Genomic DNA, 23,625 nt, shown 5'->3' with positions numbered 1-23,625 from the left:
CTGAGTTGAGCTGAGCATGTGATGAGCTGGTGTTAGTTGAGACTCAGAGAAAGACACAGTTCTTACTGTTTCTCCCTCCACCATACATTGTTCTGTTATATCAGAGTGTCCAGCCAACTCCACCTTCACCGTTCTTCATCTTTATGTCTTTTCTCTTAGTCTTGCTACCTTCTCCCACCACATTGGACACTTGACCAACAATGGCCAGGCAATGTTTGTTGATGTTGGTATGGAAAGAGTGGGGGGTCGGGGCGGCGGAAGATTGGATGGGAATGGGTGGAAAGTGTGTGTGTGGGGGTGAGTAAATGTTTCTGCAGTAGATACTGCTGTCAGTTGTTGTTGATAATGATGATGATGATGATGTTTTACTGCTGCAGTAGGTGTCTCGCAAGAAAAGAAACAGAAATAAGTGTGTGTGTGTGTGTGTGTGTGTGTGGAGACAAGGAGAGAGAGAAAGAGAGAGAGAGAGAGAGAGAGAAACAAGACGAAAGGGGAGAAATGAAGGAATGACAATGTTAAGTTTCTAATTCAACAATATTGGCTCTGATGTTGTTGCTATTATTGTTGCTGATGACAGCTATGGGAAAAGAGAGATGGACTGAAAGACAGACACACACACGTGTGTATGTATATATATATAAATATATGTCTGTGTGTGTGTATATAAGTGTATATATATATATATATATATATATATAGACACACACATATATACACACATTTAATACACACACACATATTTATATATATATATATATATATATATATACACCGTATTTCAATGTGTATAAAGAACCCGTTTTTGTCAAAAATTAGGTTTAAAAAATATGGGAGTTTCTTATACATCGATAGTATTATAATCCCTTACAAAACCTTTTTTTCTAAATTTTAAGCCCCCAAAATCAGGGGGTTCCTTTAACATGTTAAAATACGATATATATATATACATAAGGAGAGAGAGAGAGAGAGAGAGAGAGAGAGAGAGAGAGAAAGAGAGAGAGAGAGATCAAATAGAGATAGAAAGAGAGAAAGCTGATGAGATATCTAGGCAGGGGAACACAAAGGGAGAGTGTTTGGTTCCAGTTGATATCGGGATCATATAAGAGGGGACAAAGAGAAATATGAGGGGAGGTATATAGGTAAAAAGGCAGAGAGAGAGAGGAATGAGTGTGAGGGAGAGATAGAAAGGGAGAGAGAGAGAGAGAGAGAGAGAGTTCCATTTCCAACACTGATATTGCTAAAGTTAATGTGGTTTCTGCTGCTGCTAATGTTAATGATGATGATGATGATGATGATGATGATGATGATGATAAGGATGATTTCAATACTGAAAGCAGCAAAAACAAAACATACACAAAAAAAAAAAAAAAAATCGAGGGTGGGAGATGGTTCAAGAGGGAGGAGATGGCATTGATGTTGGCGAAGGTAGTGTTGCTGTCGGTGGTGTTGGCGGTGACGACTAGTTCCAGCTTGGATTGTAACCGGACCATGTCTCGGGTGGTGTCAGGTAGACTCGTCTTGACTTGTGAATGATGCTGACAACACCTCTATAGCCGGCACGAGGGACTCCAGCCTGTTGCGGAAAGAGAGAGAGAGAGAAAGAGAGACAGAGACAGTGTGATTACTTACTGGTTGAACAGTGTTATTTTAATTGTTAATTACTTTTCAACAAATTATACTTTAATGCCTCAAAAGTTATGACACTGCGAAAATTGTCTAATGACATTTTCAAAACAGCGCAAATATGCCTTCCAAGGGAAACCACTCCCATTGAATGAAAATAGTCTTACGGGAGTTAGCTACCTTAGATAATATCGCACTGTCAACGTTGCGTTGTTGATTTTTAAGACATATTTTAAGACTTTGGAAAATTGGAAAATCCATACAAATGTTTTCTCTTGAAAAACTTGCAACTAAAGTTGATTTTATTTTATTGGTCACATGATTAATAAAATACAAAAATAGTTATTTTATTTTCAATTTTTTTAATTTTAAAAACATTAACAAAAAAAATTCAACAAACAAAGTTTGTCTTTAGAAGCATTGAGATGTATTGTAAGATACAGAAATAAATTTATGGCCGGTAACGTATTTCTCTGCATTATCTGGATAATTTATCCCGATCACGCTATTTATCACGCGTTTGAGAAATAAATTTATTTCTGTATCTTATTAACAAAAAATTTCCATGTTTGGGGCACCGCATTGAAGAGTTTAGTCGAAGAAATCGACTCCAGCAATTTCTCTTTTTTTTTCTGAACGTATCCTATTGGCCCCCTTCTTTCCTTTTCCCTCTGCCGCGCGCACGCGTGTGACTGTGTAGTAAGATATTTGCCTCCCGACCACATGGTTTTAGGTTCAGTCCCACGGTAACTTGGGCAAGAGTTTTCAGCTATGGCTTCGGTCCGACTAAAGCTTTTTGAGTGAATCTCGTAGACGGAAACTGAAAGACGTGTGTTTGTGTGTGTGTATGCATTATTAACTTCGGTTTTTAAATGTCAACAAAATTAGGTAAATTTGTTTCTCCAGTTATCTCCCCTACACGTAACAGTAACGCGGGTATTCTATGCCTTATTTATTCACATTGTTTTCAATTAATCATGGATTATCTTGTAGCTTTGAAATTTTCACAATGTGATTGCTTATCATCAGAATGACATTGTAGGGGAGGTGTGAGATGTCGGATCGGACCAGTTTGAACATAAAGCAAGCAGAATATTTGGGTTGGATATAACCGGTTTGAATACTAAAAGGTTAATCATGCATTGTGGAGGCGCAATGGCCCAGTGGTTAGGGCAGCGGACTCGCGGTCATAGGATCGCGGTTTCGATTCCCAGACCGGGCGTTGTGAGTATTTATTGAGCGAAAAAACCTAAAGCTCCACGAGGCACCGGCAGGGGATGGTGGCGAACCCTGCTGTACTCTTCCACTACAACTTTCTCTCACTCTTACTTCCTGTTTCTGTTGTGCCTGTGATTCAAAGGGTCAGCCTTGTCACACTGTGTCACGCTGAATATCCCCGAGAACTACGTTAAGGGTACACGTGTCTGTGGAGTGCTCAGCCACTTGCACGTTAATTTCACGAGCAGGCTGTTCCGTTGATCGGATCAACTGGAAACCTCGACGTCATAAGCGATGGAGTGCCAACAACAACAAATCATGCATTAGCTTGTAATTTCAAGATTTTGATGACATCGTTGTTTATTGTGTGTGCATAAACTTTAACAACCAAATCTTATATTTGGGTTCCGAAAGGGCCATATGAACCCTGGAAAAAGCATGGAAAAAGATAAGACCACTTCCAAACACATTTCAGAACATGCAAATAGAATTATTCCCTTTCTACATTTAGCAATGAATGACAGCTACGAAGCTCAAAACAGTTGATAGCAGGCATTTGCTTTCACCACTACACTCACAACATCTAAACCTATTAACAAGAAAATGTTCTGCCATTGAAGAGCAGTGAACTCCACCTTCAAGAAGGCAGCTGGATCAGTCCCAACTTTAAAGACAGGTGGACCATTACTTATTTCCTTATTGCCCACAAGGGGATAAACATAGAGGGGACGAACAAGGACAGACAAAGGGATTAAGTAGATTACATCGATCCCCAGTAGGTAACTGGTACTTAATTTATCGACCCCGAAAGGATGAAAGGCAAAGTCGACCTCGGCGGAATTTGAACTCAGAACGTAATGGCAGACGAAATACTGCTAAGCATTTCGCCCGGTGTGCTAACGTTTCTGCCAGCTCGCCACCGGTTGGCCATTACTGACCTGCAAGAAGAAACTAGATCTCCCCCCAACTATGGAAAGGTAGCCGGATCACACTCCCCTACAACAAGACGACAACTGGATTCTTTGGCATCCTTTAAAAAGTAAATGAGATCACTTTCCATCTACAAGATTGCTACTGGCCTACAAAAAGTTAGCTGGATCACTTCACACTAACAACAAGGTAACTGGATCATACGCCTGCGTAAGATCCCAGCTGTTATGAGAGTAAGGCTGGGACAACATGTCGACAGAAATGCAATTGTGTTTTACACGCAACAGCTAACACTTGTCACACAGACACCACACGTAGGTGAACGCCATCAACTCACCTTAAGATCGTCCATGATGCCTAGCTGCTTTGCAAACGTCTTGAATTCTTCTTTGGTGTTATACTGTACTCGGAGACATTTCTTGTCTTTGCCGATGCCGTTTACAACGTCTGTTGCTGTCACAGTCATACAACTGTACACTCGGTTTACAAAATCTACATCATACTTATCCTAGCAAAAGATATAAATAACATGCATTTAACAAAGCTATATATGTATATGTATATATATATATATATATATGCTTGTGTGTACATGTATATATATGTACACACACACACACATATAATATATATTTGTATACATATGCACACACAAACAGAGACAACCTTATAACTATTCACATTCACTTACATTTGAGAAAATATATAAGTGCATGATTGCAGAGGCAAGCAATCAGGCTCTGGCAGAGACAAAATCACACAAACACATATGTACAATTGCATACATTTGAAAATAAATGAACATATACAAACACAATCAGAGGCATGTACAATGAGACAGACAGACAGTCGGGTACTCAGTCAGAGAAACACACACACACACACACACACATACACACTTGCTCATATACAGGCACACACATGTAAGCACATACATGCTCATATACGCACACACACACACACACACAAAATAGAGATTCAAACAGACCTACTCAAACTAATATAAACATATACACAAATCCATTGATATAGTGAAAGACATGCTAACACATACACACGATCAATGACACACACGCAAAATGAGACACAAACACGCTAAAACTGACACACACGCATATATGCACAAGACCATACATATACTGAGAGAAAGACTCACTAAAACACGTCCACAATCCCGAATACACAATTGCTGACAGACAGACAGACAGACAGACACGTACACACTCAAGAGAAAAGAAACCGCCTTACCTGCATGAGGTAGGATATATCCTTCTTGGTGAAAGGCACAAATTGTTGATTTAGTTTGATATATTTGAGATGTTTGTCAAAGAACTGGCCTCTGTGATCACAATAATAAACAATATTAAATAACAATGGTGAAGGTTACAACAGCATCGGTGTTGGTGTTGGCGATATGAAAATAAGAAGAACAAAAATGAAACATGAATAAATATAAGCTTGGAATTCATTACAAACACATACAAATATTTATAATTAGTTATCGTTGGCCAGGGCAGTGGTTCTCAACCAGGGTTCATATGGCCCTTTCGGAACCCAAATATAAGATTTGGTTGTTAAAGTTTATGCACACACAATAAATTTGTCATACTTCTACAATGCACAAAATATTTTAATTCTTTTTATACAATTCCTTGTAATATTCAATTATAAAAAATTTTTTTTCTAGACATCGAATGGCTCAGGAGGGACCATCTGAGTGAAATAGGAATCAAAGGAGTTCTAAGGTAAAAAAAATGGTCAAGAAACACTGGAATACTAGATTGGGTTTTAGATAAGGGGGTGGGGGATAACTGTAAGAAAGACAAAAAAAATTTACAAAGAACCAACACACACACGGGTGGGAGTGCTAGGACCGACTACATATAGCTAAGGAGAGTCAGAAATTAAACTATATTCTATTCAAAAATATTATTTTTCTTACAGGTGGGTAATTCAAATGTGCGTGCGTGCGTGTGTATAAAAACTCTCAAAAGTATGGCCATTACGGTTAAGAAGTTTGCTTCACCAACACATGGTGTCATGCTTGGTTTTGCTGTGTAGTAGTACCTTGGACAAGTGTCATCTACTATTATTATTATAAATGTCACCTATTATTATTATTATTATTATTATATGCGGACCAAACAAAGCTTTATGAGTGGATTCTTCCAGATAGAAACTGAACGAATCCCATTGTACATGATGCATTTGTGTGTGTGTGTGTGTGTGTGTGTGTGTGTGTGTGTGTTCCTTTGTCTTGACATCGTGTGATGGTTGTAAATAAACAAGTGTCACCATCATACAACTGTTGTCCTTCATTCCCAACTTTTGTGAAAAACATGTCTGGCCACGGGTGGGGATGGGGTGGGGGTGGGGGACAACTCGTTGGGTAAACTGGAGAGAGTTGGTGACATGAAGGGCATCTGGTCATAGAAAGATCTGCCTGAACAAGTTCTGTCATATCCGTGCAAGGATGGAAAAGTGAACATCAAGATGTTGACGATGATGACAATGTGTCATCAGCAAGTATATATGTATGTGTATGTGTGTCGTCTTTGTATGTTCATTACACTTGTAGCTGTAACATTTTCAGTCCAATTAGAACAGACTTTTACAATGTTTCTGCTGAAATATTTTTATGACATTTGTAATCTACAACAACAACAACAACAACAACAACAACAAAAATTGCTTTGTAATTAATTAATCATTTTTCTTTTTCCACCAGAATACGTCTAATAAAATCTGGCTGCTGATTGCTTTCTAAATATAGAATACAACAGGCTGTTTTGATATTCAGAAACCTGAATTATAAATTAACTACAGTTAATTTATATTTCAATTACACAAACAATATACACACTGTACTTCATACTGTACATTGTACTTCGTGCATTGGGTAGTTCTTCTCACTTGTAATCACAGGTGCACTGCGAAGGGTTTCAGTTAACGAAGGTTCCTCGAGTTGTTCAATTAACTGAACTGTCTGTTCACTGTCATTAATTGTCATGTGGTTGAGTCTTGCATAACCAATTGTATCATCAACAAACTCCCCAGGCAGAGTTAGGCTGACATTACAGATCTATGACAAGGCTGGCTCTTTCAATGACAAGAGCCGTCTGTTCAACAGGCTTCTTTTGCCAAGATTATTTTGATGACAAAGCTTGTGTTGCCCTGGTCCTTTAGTAGAAGAGACGCTTGGCCAAACCAATGCCACAAAGTTGGAATGAACCCCGAGTTCATAACTGAGAATTATTATATTGCTAACCAAAAGGCTATATATAAATTTTATACACACACACAGGCACAGGAGTGGCTGTGTGGTAAGAAGCTTGCTTCCCAACCACATGGTTCTGGGTTCAGTCCCACTCCATGGAACCTTGAGCAAGTGTCTTCTATTATAGCCTTGTGAATGGATTTGGTAGACAGAAATTGAACGAAACCTGTCGTGTGTGTATGTATATATATATAGATAACCTCCCCATTTATTGGGAATTTTCTGTATTATTTCGTATTTTTTGTAAATATCCCAAACGTTTTGCGATGTATTTATTTTTTTTCATCGTTGTCCCCACTTTTGTTTATTTTTCTGTTTTGTTTTCGCCCCCCCTCGAAAAGAAAAACTCTACATTTATATTTTGTCCCCTCTATGTTGAGCCCTGTGTGGCTAATAAAGAAACATATATAGATATATATATGCATATATAGGGAAAAAAAATAAGTTCAAAAGAGAACAATTCAAACTTTTTGAGAGGTCCAAAAAGAGAGAAAGAATGATTTCTAATAAAGATTCATCATATTCATAAAAAACAGCCAGAGCAAGTTATAAGAATATGAAAATAGTAGTTGAAAAATATTGTTATAGGCATAAATATACCATAAACAACTATAGAAAAATGGAGGAGAAAAAGATATCTTTTTCTCCTCCATTTTTCTATAATTGTTTATGGTATATTTATACCTATAACAATATTTTTCAACTATGTGTGTCTGTGTTTGTACCCACACCATCACTTAACAAACACAGACATAGAATCATATACATTCTCATACATACACACACACATATGTATACCACCAAATATATATACGACGGGCTTCTTTCAGTTTCTGTCTAGCAAATCCACTCACAAGGCATTGGTCGGTCCAAGGCTATAGTAGAAGACACTTGCCCAAGGTGCCATGCAGTGGGACAGAACCCGGAATTATGTGGTTGGTAAGCAAGCTACTTACCACACCTTAGAATATATATATAAATATATATATATATATATATATATATATATATGCATGTTTGTATGTAGTTATATGTGTATAGATATAAAAGACAAACAAAACATACAAAGATATAGCTTTCACTTATATAAGAAAACTAAAAGGGAAGAAACAAACATAAAAAAACAAAAACAAAAGAAGTTAAAGAAATGTCTTGTAATGAGTAAACCCACTTGCTAACTCCTTGTTTGCCAAAAGTACTTGTTCGACATATTTCGGGTCTGATACAGGCCCTGTTTTTCCTCTGTTCCGGATGGCGCATCCAGTCATCCCAAAATCTGAAAAGATCAAATTAAACACAAGGATTAGAGATTAATTAGATGAAGCATTGGGTAACGAGAACAGTGATGAGCTATGGTGGTAAACATCCAAACAAAGGGCTGATGAAAGGAAACAAGAATTAACCCTTTAAGCCTTCAAATTACTCTGTCAATTGTAAAATGCTTATTCATTCATCATCATCATCATCATCGTTTAACGTCCATTTTCTTGTATGTGTGTATAAATAAGTATGCAAATAAATAAGTATACATAAAAACTCATATTCAGGTGACCTACAAAATAACATCTGCACACGTATACACATATACACACCCAAAACGTACAGACACGCAAAAACGAATATAAAACAGACCACAGATGCAGAACCAGACATTCATAACCTGTAAAAACAAGTTTCAAATAGAAAACTCATCCTTTTCATCTTTTTGCCATCATCATCATCATCATCATCATCATCGTTTAACGTCCGCTTTCCATGCTAGCATGGGTTGGACGATTTGACTGAGGACTGGTGAAACCGGATGGCAACACCAGGCTCCAGTCTGATTTGGCAGAGTTTCTACAGCTGGATGCCCTTCCTAACGCCAACCACTCAGAGAGTGTAGTGGGTGCTTTTACGTGTCACCCGCACGAAAACGGCCACGCTCGAAATGGTGTCTTTTATGTGCCACCCGCACAAGCCAGTCCAGGGGCACTGGCAACGATCTCGCTCGAAAATCCTACAGGAGCCAGTCAGGCGGTACTGGCAACGGCCACGCTCAAAATGGTGCATCTCATGTGCCACCCGCACAAGAACCAGTCCAGGGGCACTGGCAACGATCTTACTTGGCTTGCCGGGTCTTCTCACGCACAGCCCATTTCCAAAGGTCTCGGTCCGTAGTCATCGCCTCGGTGAGGCCCAATGTCAAAACTATTCACATAAAAAGCAAAACAAAAACAATTTTTTCTTTGTTTCCTGTTGTTAATACCTGATCTGTCATAAGTCCTACTTGAACTTCTTTTGTGACACCAACTTTAACAAACTTCTAATTTAATTTCATAACTATATTTCTAATGAAATACAATGTGTTTGTGTTACAATTAATTTTGAAGAGTATCAAACAATATGCAAACAACTGGTTTCTTTTTTTCTATTTTTTTTTTATTTTGCTCGTTAATTAGGCATTGGTGTGGATGTGTGGTAAGAAGTTGGCTTCTCAACCACATAGTTCCAGGTTCGGCCCCTAACTGTAATCAACTTCGTATTTAATGGTTTTTGCAATTATATTTCTAATGAAATGCAACATGTTTGTGTTACAATTAATTTTGAAGAGTATCAACAATATGCAAATGACCAGCTTTTATTTTCTTTATTTTTGCTCGTTAATTAGGCATAGGTGTGGATGAGGGTTAAGAAGTTGGGTTCTCAACCACATGGTTCCAAGATCAGTCTCACTGCATGACACCTTGTGAATGGATTTGGGGGACAGAAACTGACAGAAGCCCTTTGTATGTGTGTGTGTGTGTGTGTGTGTGTGTGTGTGTGTGTGTGTGTGTGTGTGTGTGATTCTGCATTTATAAGAATGTATGTGCGTGTTTGGGTCTCCTTGTCTTGACACTGCAATAATTGTAAACGAATGGCCTTGTCATACAAGTGGTGTTTCTTGCTCTTAGTCTTCCATGATAATGATGATATACGATGGGTTTACTATTTATAAATCTCATAACATGAGATATTCAGCAACAGTACTTTGTAGTAAAGACTGTTTGCCAACATAACATGGCAGTCCTGGTTTAGGACTAATGTTGCTGTAATTTAACCCCAAGAGACATTGCTTCTAGCTGGCTATACGACGTGATCTGTGTCCTTATATCTTCGAAGGGAATCTAGCACCCCCACTATTGTATATGCAAATGTGGAAAAGTGAGTGTTAAATGAACACACACACACACACACACACACACTTAAGAAGAGAAGGCGAATGAGAGAAAGAGATACTCACGTTTTTGGCCACTTGGGTTCCAACTCCAACCATGTTCTCCGTTCCATCATCCATCCAAGACCAGGGAAGAAATCTGTACGGTAGAGGAGGTCTGGGGAGAGAAAGACAAGTGGGGAGATCAGGATAAGGTGAAGAGGTATGTAAGGATATTACAAGAGAGATTAAGAGCGGTGGTGGTGGTGGAGGGGATATGAAGATTAAGTATTGGAGAGCTGATGTAGATATTACAGGATGGATGAACAGATTATTATAGGATGGAGAAGAGGAGGACATCTGCTGGAGAGAGAGAAAGAGAGCAGACAGAAAGATGAACAGATAGATGGTGAACAAAGAGGAAAGGAGATTTAAAGAGATGCAGAGAGATAATGGAGTGAGAATTTTTATTGGAGGGGAGAGAGTGAGAGAGAGAGAGAGAGAGAGAGAGAGAGTGCGTGTGCATGTGTGTAAATGGATAGACAGATAGATAGATAGACAGACAGAGGTAAATTGATAGGTAGACAGACAGGCATACATATAAATAGATAGATAGATAGATAGATACATAGACAGACAGATAGATACATAGATAGACAGATAGATACATAGATAGACATATATATAGACAGACAGATAGATAAGCGAGCATCAAGAGGTGGTGGAACATTGAGTAGTTAGGGCAGTTCTATTGTACTAGATGGTAGAAAAGGGGTGGGTGACAGTAGGGGAAGGGGCCAAAGAGAACAATGAATGAATGAATGAATGAAATAACAACAACAACAACAGGAACAGAGCAAGAAGCTCAGCTCCAGCAGAACTGGTTAAAGCCTGAAAGACCAGACGGGGTGACTTTGTGAAGACAATAATTTAATATATATCGAGAAATTAATAACTGATGTGCTCTGGCTTTGTGAAGACTAAGAAGTTTTCGAAATCAAGCGAGTGGGGGGGGGGGGGGGGCTGGGCGGAAAGAGACGAATAAACAAAATAAAAATAAAGGTCCCACTGAATAACAGAAACTAAACAATCAAGCAGACAGTCAGATAATAATAATGATGATGATGATGATGATGATAATAAAAATAATGATGATGATGATGGTGATGATGATAAAAATAATAATAATAAGAAGAAGAATGATGATAATAATAAAATGCTAATTCTAGCTAATTTTGGCACAAGGCCTGAAAGTTTGAGAGGAAAGGGTAAGTTTATTACATTGACCCCAATGTTTGGTCGATACTTTTACTTTATTGACCCTGAAAAGATAAAAGCAAATCTGATCTTAATGGGATTTGAACTCAGAATGCAAGGAGCCAACAGAAATGCTGCTAAGCACTTAGTCCACCAACAGAATGCTCCCCCCCCACCCAAGCCCTGCAAGACCTTAGACATACTTTTCGCTGATGGTGTTGTTGCTGTTATCTTTCCTTTTATATTTTATTTGATTCAGTCATTAGACTGCAGCCATGCTGGAGCACTGCCTTGAAAAATCTTTAGTCAGATGAATCGACACCAGTATTAAATTTTTAAGCTTGGTACTTATTCTATCGATCTCTTTTGCCTGACTGCTAAGTGACGGAGATGTAAACACGCCCACACTGGTTGTCAAGCAGTGGTGGTGGTGGGGGGGGGGGGCAAACACAGACATAGATATAGACACAGATACGATGGGCTTCTTTCAGTTTCCGTCCACCAAATACACTCACAAGACTGACCAGTCAGCCGAAAGCTATCGTAGAAAAGACTTGCCCAAGGCTATTGTAGAAGACACTCGCCCAAGGTGCCACACAGAGGGACTAGGCAATCTTTATACCCGACTTAATGCATATCATCATCATCATCATCATCATCATTGTTTAACGTCCGCTTTCCATGCTAGCATGGGTTGGAAGATTTGACTGAGGACTGGTGAAACCGGATGGCAACACCAGGCTCCAATCTGATCTGGCAGAGTTTCTACAGCTGGATGCCCTTCCTAACGCCAACCACTCCAAGAGTGTAGTGGGTGCTTTTACGTGCCACTGGCATGAGGGCCAGTCACGTGGTACTGGCAACGGCCATGCTCAAAATAGTGTTTTTTACGTGCATGTGTGTTGCTATAATGTCTAATACTGCAGTATTCGCTTTGAGAGGTCTTCTCCTGTCGATGATTGGTGCACAAAAGCACAGACACATATTGCAGCAGATGCAAATCATCTTGCATGGATGCTGGGACTGCCAGATAACACAATTTCAATGTACTGTGTATCATCAGTGACAGGTGCCTGCAGTGTACCAACTAAATCTCACTGCCAGTGAGATACAGAATCGGGAATCAGGCGGGAGTCTCGTGCAGCTTGCCACCTCAGGTCAAAGTATCCAACCCATGCTAGTATGGACAACAGATGTTGAATAATGATGATGATGATGATGATGATGATGATGTCACAAATAGCCAGCTGACTTAATAAAAAATAAATATTGGTAACGGAAATAATATTGATATCATATCAAAAGACATTCAGCATTCTGACAATACATCCAAGTTAAATTGGATATAAAGAATGCTTTTAGCATGAAAACTGCTTCCATTGCTAATATTTATATATCCATATATGTGTGTGTGTGTGTGTGTGTGTGTGTGTGTGTGTGTGTATGTATGTATGTATATATATATGTATACACACACACATGTGCACACACACACGCACAAACACACATAGTATTGCTGTTTAACTCTAATATCAGAATTCATCTAGCAGGCTCATGATGAAAGAGATACTTGCACTGACCATCCCATCTATTATTCATATGCTCTGTGCCTCATACTAAATCCACCATATGCTTATTTTTACAGGAAGATTGAATGTGGCAGGAGACTGTGACTTCACTGCTATTTCTAGCTGGTCAAATAACCATATGAGGGCTCCAATGATGGTATGATAACCACCTCCTCTTCTTCTCCTGTTCTTTCTGTACATCAGGATCAATTGCCAACAGACTCAACAACATGTGCTACACATATACATGTGCTACATGTGGATGGGATGGAAGTAGACCAGGACTACTCCTGTGCCTATTTATATATTAATCTTCAATGAGCCCCCCCCCTTTTTTTATGGCCACAAACAAAAAAAAAAAATCGAGGAGTTAGAACTGACTAAGAAAAAAAAAAAAAAAAGCGGTAACAGTATTCTATACACTATACATATACACATACATATATATTTGTGTGTGTATATGCCAGTACAGAAGACAGACATAAAACGATGATGATGATGATGATAGAACGAGTGAAGTGGGGACAGACATATTACATAAGATATACTATGAAGTTTCATGTTATTAAATTACACATACACACATATTTGTAAACCATCAGAGACAATATCTGGGTGTTAGGCATGTGTGTGTGTGTGTGTATTACAGAGACATGTTATGAAGTTTTGCTTTATTAAATTACACGCGTGTACACACACACACCCAAGGGTAGGTCATTTGAAAACAATACTGAAACACAGCGACTGAAATGTAACATGGGACAGAGGAAGACAAAGTTAAATGAAGTGAAAATAATTTACCGCTCTAGCAATAAGTCATTGCATAAATATAGAATATCTAACGAGTTGATATGATCGTCAACGCTCTAAAATTAGCATCGTATTAAATAATGACTTAACGACTTTGTGCTATAAACAGACAAGGCAGGACAGACAGAAAGATGGATAAACAGGGAAATATAGACAAATAAATATATGAATATAGTGATGCAGACAGACAGATAGATAGACAGACAGATAGATAGATAGAGAGACAGATAGATAGATAGAGAGACAGATAGATAGAGAAAGAGATAGATAGACAGATAGATAGATAGATAGATAGATAGATAGATAGATAGATAGACAGACAGACAGATAGATAGATAAATAGACAGACAGACAGACAGACAGACAGCTAGAGAGATAGATAGATAGATAAATAGACAGAAAGATAGATAGATAGATAGATAAATAGACAGAAAGATAGATAGATAGATAGATAAATAGACAGAAAGATAGATAGATAGATAGATAGATAGATAGATAGATAGATAGATAGATACAGGAGTGGATATGTGATCAAGAGGCTTGCTTCACAACCATGTGGTCCTGGGTTCAATCCAAGCTGTGTAGCAGCACATTGGGCAAGTGTCTTCCACTAGAGCCCTAGGCCGACCAAAACCTTGAGAATGGATTTGTTAGGTGGAAACTGAAAGAAGCCCATTGTCTTTAGATATACATACACACAGACCAGCACGGATGGCGTCATGAAAAAGAAACTCTGCTTGTTCAATGCATAGAGCTCCCAGCACACTTTGTAAAATGGTTGGTGACAGGAAGGACATCCAGCTGTAGAAACCAAGCCAAATCAGACTGGAACCTGTTGCAGCTCTCCATCTTGCCAGTCCTGGTCAAACAGTCCAACCCATGCCAGCATGGAAAACAAACACACACACACACACATATATATATATGCATGCACACACACATACATATATTTTTGTGTGATGTATGCATGTGTGTGTGTGTGTGTACCGTTGTCTTGACATTGTATGATGGTTATAAACAAGCATGACTGTCATACAATGAATGTGTTTGTTTCAAGTTTTTCATGTAAGACATCTGGCCAAGGGAGGAAATATTACTTCGCTTGAAAACAGGCGAGGGTTGACAACAGGAAATGTCTCAACAAATTCATCTGATCCATGCAAGCATGAAGAAGTGGATGTTAAAATGACAGACAGACAGACAGATACGCCCAAGCAGTTATATAATTAGAGAGCGAGAGACAGACAAACAGAGAAATTGTTACACACAAACTCAAGACATCAAAATACACATACACTCCACAATAAGACACCTGTTTCGGTCTCTCTGTCTCACTCTAACCTTTCATCATCTGACACAAGATCACCTCCTCCTCCAATACCCCCTTCACCTCTCAAAGGATCCTTGTCTTGCAAGTTACTTGGTGACCCTGCCAGTGCTGGTGCTATCAAGGTTGACTTTATCTTTCATCCTTTCAGGGTTGACAAAAACACCAGTTGAGCAGTGGAGTCAGTGTGATCAACATAATCACCCCCCTACCTCCCCACCCCCCTCGCACACTCCCAAATTGCTGGCCTCGTGCCAAAATGTGAAACCAATATTTCACAATAGTAAATTACAAGTTTTGGTTCAACGTATTGGCGTTATTCACAAACAAGATGGATGCACCAGTTTTTAGCAGGTTTTAATACACACCAAACAAAAACCAATACTCACAGCCTAGAGATATATAAAGGTTATTTGAGGTTATAATAGATTCTATTTGGCAAGACAGATGATATTTCAATAATCACATAGATGTCAGTGTCTGGTGCCTACCATCATGAATTTAGTGGCCCAATCGTTCTTTAATAGCCAGTCAGATGATTAGCTGAGCAGTGCACAGCTAAGCAACATAGTTTCCATCATTAAAATTTAGGGAATTCATTTTTACTGCTTCTCAGTTGTTGCAAATAGCCATTGGTGTCGTAGCCAGCTAATTTCACTGTGCTATTATTTTAAATTATGTTAGACAAGTTTCATGATATTTTATTATTTACATTATTTACATTGGACAGACATGCGTCCTCATCTTGTTTGTTGTTACCACAACGTTTCAGCTGATTTACTCTCCAGCCTTCATCAGGTGCCCTGGTAGAATTTTGAACCCAACCCTGGGTTCTCATTCCTAAGGTATTTTCTAATGTTATTGTTATTGTTATTATTATTATCATTTATTCAAAGCACTGCCTGCAATTGAACTTGCAATCTTGGGGTTAGTAGCCTGTGCTCTTAACCATTACGCTATATGTCCATGGGCAATTATAATTGCCCATGGGCTTTACAAATCATCATCATGATAATAATAATGAAAATAATGATAATGATAATAATCCTTTCTAATAAAGGCACAAGCCATGAAATTTGGGGAGAGGGGACTAATCGATTAGATTGACCCCAGTATTTCACTGGTACTTAATTTACCGACCCCAAAAGGATGAAAGACAAAGTCAACCTCAGTGGAATTTGAACTCAGAATGGAGTGACAGGCAAAATACCGCTCAGCATTTCACCTGGCGTGCTAACGATTCTGTCACCTGGCAGAAACGTTAGCACACCGGGCGAAATGCTTAGCGGTATTTCGTCTGCTACTGCGTTCTGAGTTCAAATTCCGCCGAGGTCGACTTTGCCTTTCATCCTTTCGGGGTCGATAAATTAAGTACCAGTTACGCACTGGGGTCGATATAATCGACTTAATCCGTTTGTCTGTCCTTGTTTGTCCCCTCTATGTTTAGCCCCTTGTGGGCAGTAAAGAAATAGGTATCTCACTCATCTTCATGTTCTGAGTTCAAATTCCGCTGTGGTCATATTTACCTTTCACCATATCAGCATCAATAAAGTAAGTACCAGTTAAATACTGAGGTCAATGTAATCAACTAACCCTCTCCCCCCCATATTGCTGGCCTTGTGCCAAAATTTGAAACCATTATTATTATTATTTTATGTCTGACTTTTGCTTTGCATTTGTACAAGTTGGATCCAAGTCTCACCCAGAGACCTCAAGAGACAACAAGTTAGAAGTTATTATTATTATTATTATTATTATGTCGAGGCTGTGAACTTGGCAGAATCGTTAGCATGCTGGACAAAATGCTTAGTGGTATTTCGCCCATCGCTACATTCTGAATTCAGATTCTGCCGAAGTCAACTTTTCTTTTCAGGGTTGATAAATTAAGTACCAGTGAGATACTGAGGATCAGTGTAATCAACTAGTCCCCTGCCCACAAATTTCAGGCCTTGTGCCAATGAAAGAAAAGATTATCAACATTATTATTATTATTATTTAATATATCCTTTCCATTAATGCAGCTTCCCAAACACATCAGTAACTAGCAGTGGAAGTTATTGATTTCCAGAGCATAGAAGATGTGTGAGTGTACCAAACAGGCCTCTTCATTACTGTTGCTGACACTCTAAACCACAGAATGATGAGTTTCAGATATTAAAAATGTCAGCATGGAAAGTGGACATTAAATGATGACGGCATTTAACCGTTTTACGACATCTCTCCTGAAAAAGACTGCCTTATTTAAATTAATTTTGAAAGTAATGAAGAAATTTAGTAAAATACCTTTGTCATTACAAAGCTAGAGTTTAGACTATATATCATCATCATCATCATCATTTAACATCGATTTTCCATGCTGGCATGGGTTGGACAGTTTGACAGGAACTGGCAAGCTGGAGAGCCGCACCAAGCTCTAATTGTCTGTGTTGGCATGGTTTCTATGGCTGGATATATAGGCATGGCTGTGTGGTAGGAAGCTGGCTTCCCAAGCATATGGTCCCAGGTTCAGCCCCATTGCATGGCACCTTGGACATGCGTCTACTACTATTGCCTCAGGCCAACCAAAACCTTGTGAGTGGATATGGTAGACAGAAACTGAAAGAAGCCCTTCGTATATGTGTGTGTGTGTGTGCATTTGTCCCCTACCTCTGCTGGACAATTGGTGTTGGTGTGTTTATGTCCCCGCCTTCTAGCGGTTCGGCAAAAGGGACTGATAGAATACGTACCAGACTTTAAAAAGATAAGTCTAGGGGTTGATTTGCTTGACTAAAACTCTTCAAGGTGGTGCCCCAGTATGGCCACAGTCAAATGACTGAAACAAGCAAAAGATAAAAGATATATATATATATATATTCTTTTTATTCTTTTACTTGTTTCAGTCATTTGACTGCGGCCATGCTGGAGCACCACCTTTAGTCGAACAAATCGACCCCAGGACTTATTCTTTGCAAGCCTAGTACTTATTCTATCAGTCTATTTTGCTGAACCGCTAATTTACAGGGATGTAAAGGCACTAGCATCAGTTGTCAAGAAATGTTGGGAAGTTGGGGGGGGGGGCACAGACAGACACACAAACATATGCACATATATACGACGGGCTTCTTTCAGTTTCCGTCTACCAAATCCACTCACAGGGCTTTGGTCGGCCCGAGGCTATAGTAGAAGATACTTGCCCAAGGTGCCATGCAGTGGGACTGAACCTGGAACCATGTGATTGAGAAGCCAGCTTCTTACCACACAGCCACTCCTGCGCCTATATACAGATATGCAGCAAAAAATTAGACACATACACATACCGAAATATATACATATAACATGCACACATGCATAGTCATACATACATACACACGCACACATTGTTTGGTGACATCATCACCATCATTGTTGTCAAGATTAAGATACTGACTTGCATCATTAGACACCATTCCGTCCTTGCCGTTGTCGTTCCATGCAGAGACGCACCACAGCAGGGGATCAGCTCGAAGAATTGGGTAAGTGGCAGCAAAATATTCAAAAAAATCAGGAGATATGTCAAGGTCATCTGGAAAATCAAAGAGAAAAAGAGAGAGAGAGAGTGAGTGAGAGGGAGAATATAGAAGGAAAACTGGGAATGTCCACAGCATCACCAGCAGTATCATCAACATTATTGTCATCATCATCATCACAACCAGCACCACTATCATAATCATCATCATCACTATCACCATCATCACTATCACAACCATCATCATCATTATCACAGTCACCGCCACTACCGCCACCACCACCACCATCATCATACCACTACCATACATCATTAATCATTGCCATTGCAACCACCACAACCACCACAACCACCGAGCCCATCATGATGAACAAACAAGGAAATCTCTACGTGGTCGCATGTTCTGCTAGAAACAGCAGCCATACAGTCCTCAAATATCTTCCTACGCCCTTGAAAAAAATTTGCAAAAATCACTCCAGATAATGCAGTTCTAGGTGCACGACAAGATGGTCACAGCTGGAAATATCATTCCATCATAAATTTGTTCAATCAACCAGGACTGATGTGGAGTGAAGTGAAGCGGGGGGGGGGGAGTTAATTGACATCAGCACCAATAATGGCAACAACACGACCACACCCTACCATGCACATGCACACACACAAACACATACATGTATGCAAACACATATACGTGCACACATACACACGCGAACAAACATGCATGCGCGCACACATGAACACAAATGCCTGTGCACACATAAACACAAACACATATGTACACACACACAAATGCACACAGACACACACATGAATACATGCATGCCTGTGCACACACACACATGTACACACACGCACACAAACATGCACACAAACATATGCACACACACACACATGAACACATGCATGCACACGAACACACACGCACACACACATGCACACGAACACATGCATGCGCACACATGTACACACACACATATGCATACAAACACATGTAAACACACACACCCATACAAACAAAAACATGCACACATGCACACGAACACAGCCATGCACGCCCACACATAGATCTTTGTACAGAGTGTCCCAGTGAAGTGCTTACCTTCAACAATTATCACAGCTGAGAAATTAAGTTTCACTAATACTTGATTGATGGCCCACCTGTAGTGTCGGGCTATCTTGTAGTAACCTTGGAATTTGGTCTGTGGCCATGGCAGGTTGATGTCACTCAAATCAGGATGCTGCAAAGACAAAAAAAAATGTTTGGTGATATTCATTCCGATACTCTGAACTCTGGGTTCAAATCCTGTCAAAGTCAACTTTGCCTCTCATCCAACCACACCGTGAGTGTAGAGGGTGCTTTTACGTGCCATCGACATGAGGGCTAGTCAGGTGGTATTAGCATTGACCATACTCAAATGGTACTTTTTATGTGCCACCTGCACAGGAGCCAGTCTGATGGCACTGGCAACGACCATGCTCGAATAGATGATGGATCCCCTTCGGTCAAGAATGACCATGGCATTGCACCTAGAAAGTTACCTTTTGAGGCACAAGGCCAGGTAATGTTGTTTATGGGAGACCGGCAGACGCCCATGCATATCAACCACCCCTCTCCATGCTACAGATGTCCTTCAAGGGAAAGGCAAAGGCCAATACAGCTTGGCACCAGTGATATCACAACTCATTTCTACAGCTGAGTATCGTGAAATAAAGTGTCTTGCTCAAGAACACAACACACAACCCAGCCCAGGAATTGAACTCACTACCTCATGATTGCGAGCCCGATGCTCTAACGACTGAGCCATGTGTCTTATATATATAAACACACATCTACACAACCTACCCATCCTCATTTCTCGACATATGCAATAAAAGACCAGCTTACCTTGATGTGTGTAACTTTGTCCTTGTATCGATCAATGGTCATCGACGTCTTCACGTGTCCACAGTCCTGGCTGACCACTATAGGGAACTTGTGAGGATCCTTGCGATATCTGCAGCAACAAAGGATAGAGAGAAGACACTAAGTACTGGAGGAATCTTTTCCAAAATAAGCATTTAACAGTATGGGTGCAAACATGGTTGGGTGGTAAGAAGTTTGCTTTCCACCCACATGGTTTCAGGTTCAGTCCCTCTGTGAGACACCTTGAACAAGTGTCTTCTATTGTAGCCCTGGGCCAACCAAAGCCTTGTGAGTGGATTTGGTGGATAGAAACTGAAAGATGACGTATGTGTATGTGTGTATATGTATGTATGTGTGTGAATATATCTATAGATATATATATATATCATCATTGTTTAATGTCCGTTTTCCATGCTGCCATGGGTTGGACGGTTTGATTGGGGACTGGCAAGCCAGGAGGCTGCACCAGTCTCTAATCTGATCTGGCAAGGTTTCTACAGCTGGATGCCCTTCCTATCGCTAACCACTCCAGTACCGCATGACTGGCCCTCGTGCTGGTGGCACGTAAAAGCACCCACTACACTCTCGGAGTGGTTGGCATTAGGATGGGCATCCAGCTGTAGAAACTCTGCCAGATCAGATTGGAGCCTGGTGCAGCCATCCGGTTCACCAGTCCTCAGTCAAATCGTCCAGCTCATGCTAACTTGGGGATGATGATGGCAGCCAACACTAATTTGTATTGAGCAAAATGAAATATTGTATTGGAATAAGAATGGAAATTTAAAGGGTGTGGAGTGGAGTGAAGGTGGGGGAGAAAAAGAAATCCCCAAATAAGGGTCACTTACTTGATCAACTGATCGAGGCTACGACTGACTTGTGTACGGTCACAGGCTATTAGTAAAACAGGCAGAACCGTTTCTTCAGGACTAGTGGTCGGAAAGTCTCGGATATGTTTTTCAAAGATATTGTTATGATTCACTTTCGAACCATTGCCATTGGACAACTGACCTTTATGACCTAGCAAAAAATAAAATAATAATAATAATAATAATTATAATAATAATAATAAGAGCACTCAGGGAGCGCAAACCTCTGCCAAGGCAACACCAATGTTCTCTCAATGATTAACCAGAGATGATTTTTAAAATGAGAATATCTGAAATAGACCCGACCACTCTCAAAAATTAAGTAAAAAAAACAGGAAAAATAATCCAGGATCCTTGTCTGGTACCGGATTGATCCCAAAATCTAAACAGTTCATGCCAGTCATGAGGCCAAACATCCCTGAAAGTTTCATCTGGATCCATCCAGCGGTTCTTGAGATATCTTGTCCACAGACAAAGAAACAAACAAACATGACTGAAAACAATATCTCTGCCTTCGCTGAGGCAGAGGTAATGAATAAATAAATAAACACAAGAGAAGAAAGAGACGAAGATGGAAGTCAGAGGTTAGCTTAGAATTAGAATATTTCTGGGAAGGTGAATAAAGAAAAGTCGTAAGAAAGATTGGTTGGCGCGCTGGATGGATGGGTGAATAGAAAAAAGCCTTTTGGAATCAAATACAAGCAACCATCATCATCATCATCATCATTTCAGTGTCTACTTTTCAGTGCACCTGAGGGTCTGACAGTGTTCATTGAGGTACACTTTCTGTGGCTGGCTGCTTTTCTGGTAGTGTTGGTCGCTATAATGAAGTTAGTGGTGATGGCCACAGTGGTGACAGTAGGGATGATGCGGCAGTGGTGGTGGTAATAGTTTAGTTAGTCACTATAGTTAACAACCTTACATTACCGATAGTGTGATGGTGGTGGTGGTGGTGGTGATGTTGGGAGCGATTGTAAAAGGAAATGTTAGCGATGGCCGTTGTTGTTTAGCCCCAGTCTAACAGCCCCTCATGAGCCGACCTATGATCAAAAGCTTCCCAGCCATGACCATCCCATCTATTTAAGGGTTTCCTGGATTATATAACCCAAAGTTTTTTTTTTCCTTATTTTTAAGACGGTAGGATGGTGTTCGAGGGATCTTTGGCTGTTGTTTTTGAACAAGCTGAGCGACCATACAGCAGGTTCCTCATCAGCTCTTTGATGATGTTCCAAATATAGGTGGTGGTGGTGGTAGTAGTAGTAGTGATGGCGGTAGTCGTGGTGGTGTGGTGGTAGTAATAGTGGCGATGGTAGTAGTGGTGGTAGTGGTAAGGCAGTAGTAGTAGTGGTGATGGCGGTAGTCGTGGTGGTATGGTGGTAGTAATAGTGGCAATAGTAGTGGTGGTGGTAGTAGTGGTGGTGGTGGTGGTGGTGGTGGTGGTAGTGGTAAGGCGGTAGTAGTAGTGGTGATGGCGGTAGTCGTGGTGGCATGGTGGTAGTGGCGATGGTAGTGGTGATGGTGGTGGTGGTGTTACAATAGGTAGCATGTGATGGGACAACTACAATGGTTGCTATTGGTGATGATGACAATAATAGCAATGGGACTGCTGCTGATTTCCAACGATACAACAACAACAAGAAGAAGAGCAATGACAAAGTTCCAACAGCAAGCATCATTAATCTTTAAATGCTTGTACACAGATATAATTTCTTAAACATGTTTATTTCTGAAAGACAAGATCTTTAATCGTAAAATGTATATATATAATAAAACAAAGAAAAAAAAAAAACAACAACAACAACAGCAACAAAAAAACAGACAGACAGACAGAGAGCAATATAACCAAAACTACATAAATAAATAGATTGAAGAAGAAGAAAAAGAAGAAGAAGAAGAAGATGACGACGACGACGAAGAAATATGGAAAAAAGAACCAAAAGATAAAAGGCCAAAACAAAATTAAAAAAAAATTTTTTTAAAAAGCATAAAGAAAAAAAAAACAGAATCAGACTAAACATTGGTGATATCTTCTTCGTGGAGTTAAAAATGTCAGAGAGATCAAGCGAGGATTATGTTAAGATGTCCAACTTTAAAAGGATTGATTCAGTTTATCCTGCATTTGGCAAGATTGGATTTCATTTCCCCAACAGCTGACACACATAAATGTACATAAACATGTCATCAGAA

The 23,625-nt window shown here is 39.7% G+C and overlaps 1 protein-coding gene across 2 annotated transcripts in view; it reads right to left on the bottom strand.

The window, feature by feature from the left end:
* Positions 1-754: 754 nt before the first annotated feature.
* Positions 755-23,625, bottom strand: part of LOC106874412 (alpha-1,3-mannosyl-glycoprotein 2-beta-N-acetylglucosaminyltransferase) — a 156,110-nt gene continuing 133,239 nt past the window's right edge. The window contains exons 4-12 of one of the 2 annotated variants that reach the window (XM_089363002.1): positions 21,418-21,589; positions 20,555-20,663; positions 19,769-19,907; positions 18,592-18,726; positions 10,311-10,401; positions 8,220-8,324; positions 5,020-5,110; positions 4,109-4,279; positions 755-1,573 (exon numbers count right to left, since the gene is read on the bottom strand). In XM_089363002.1, the coding sequence (XP_089219128.1) occupies positions 1,460-1,573; positions 4,109-4,279; positions 5,020-5,110; positions 8,220-8,324; positions 10,311-10,401; positions 18,592-18,726; positions 19,769-19,907; positions 20,555-20,663; positions 21,418-21,589 (1,127 nt within the window). In that variant the 3' untranslated portion in view covers positions 755-1,459. The remainder of the gene's footprint in view (positions 1,574-4,108; positions 4,280-5,019; positions 5,111-8,219; positions 8,325-10,310; positions 10,402-18,591; positions 18,727-19,768; positions 19,908-20,554; positions 20,664-21,417; positions 21,590-23,625) is intronic. The other variant, XM_089363003.1, reaches the window with a different exon arrangement.

The sequence above is a fragment of the Octopus bimaculoides genome, chromosome 14, assembly GCF_046866305.1.
Source record: "Octopus bimaculoides isolate indiv1 chromosome 14, ASM4686630v1, whole genome shotgun sequence".
Classification (NCBI taxonomy): Eukaryota; Metazoa; Mollusca; class Cephalopoda; order Octopoda; family Octopodidae; genus Octopus; species Octopus bimaculoides.
This window is presented reverse-complemented; position numbering and strand designations above follow the sequence as displayed.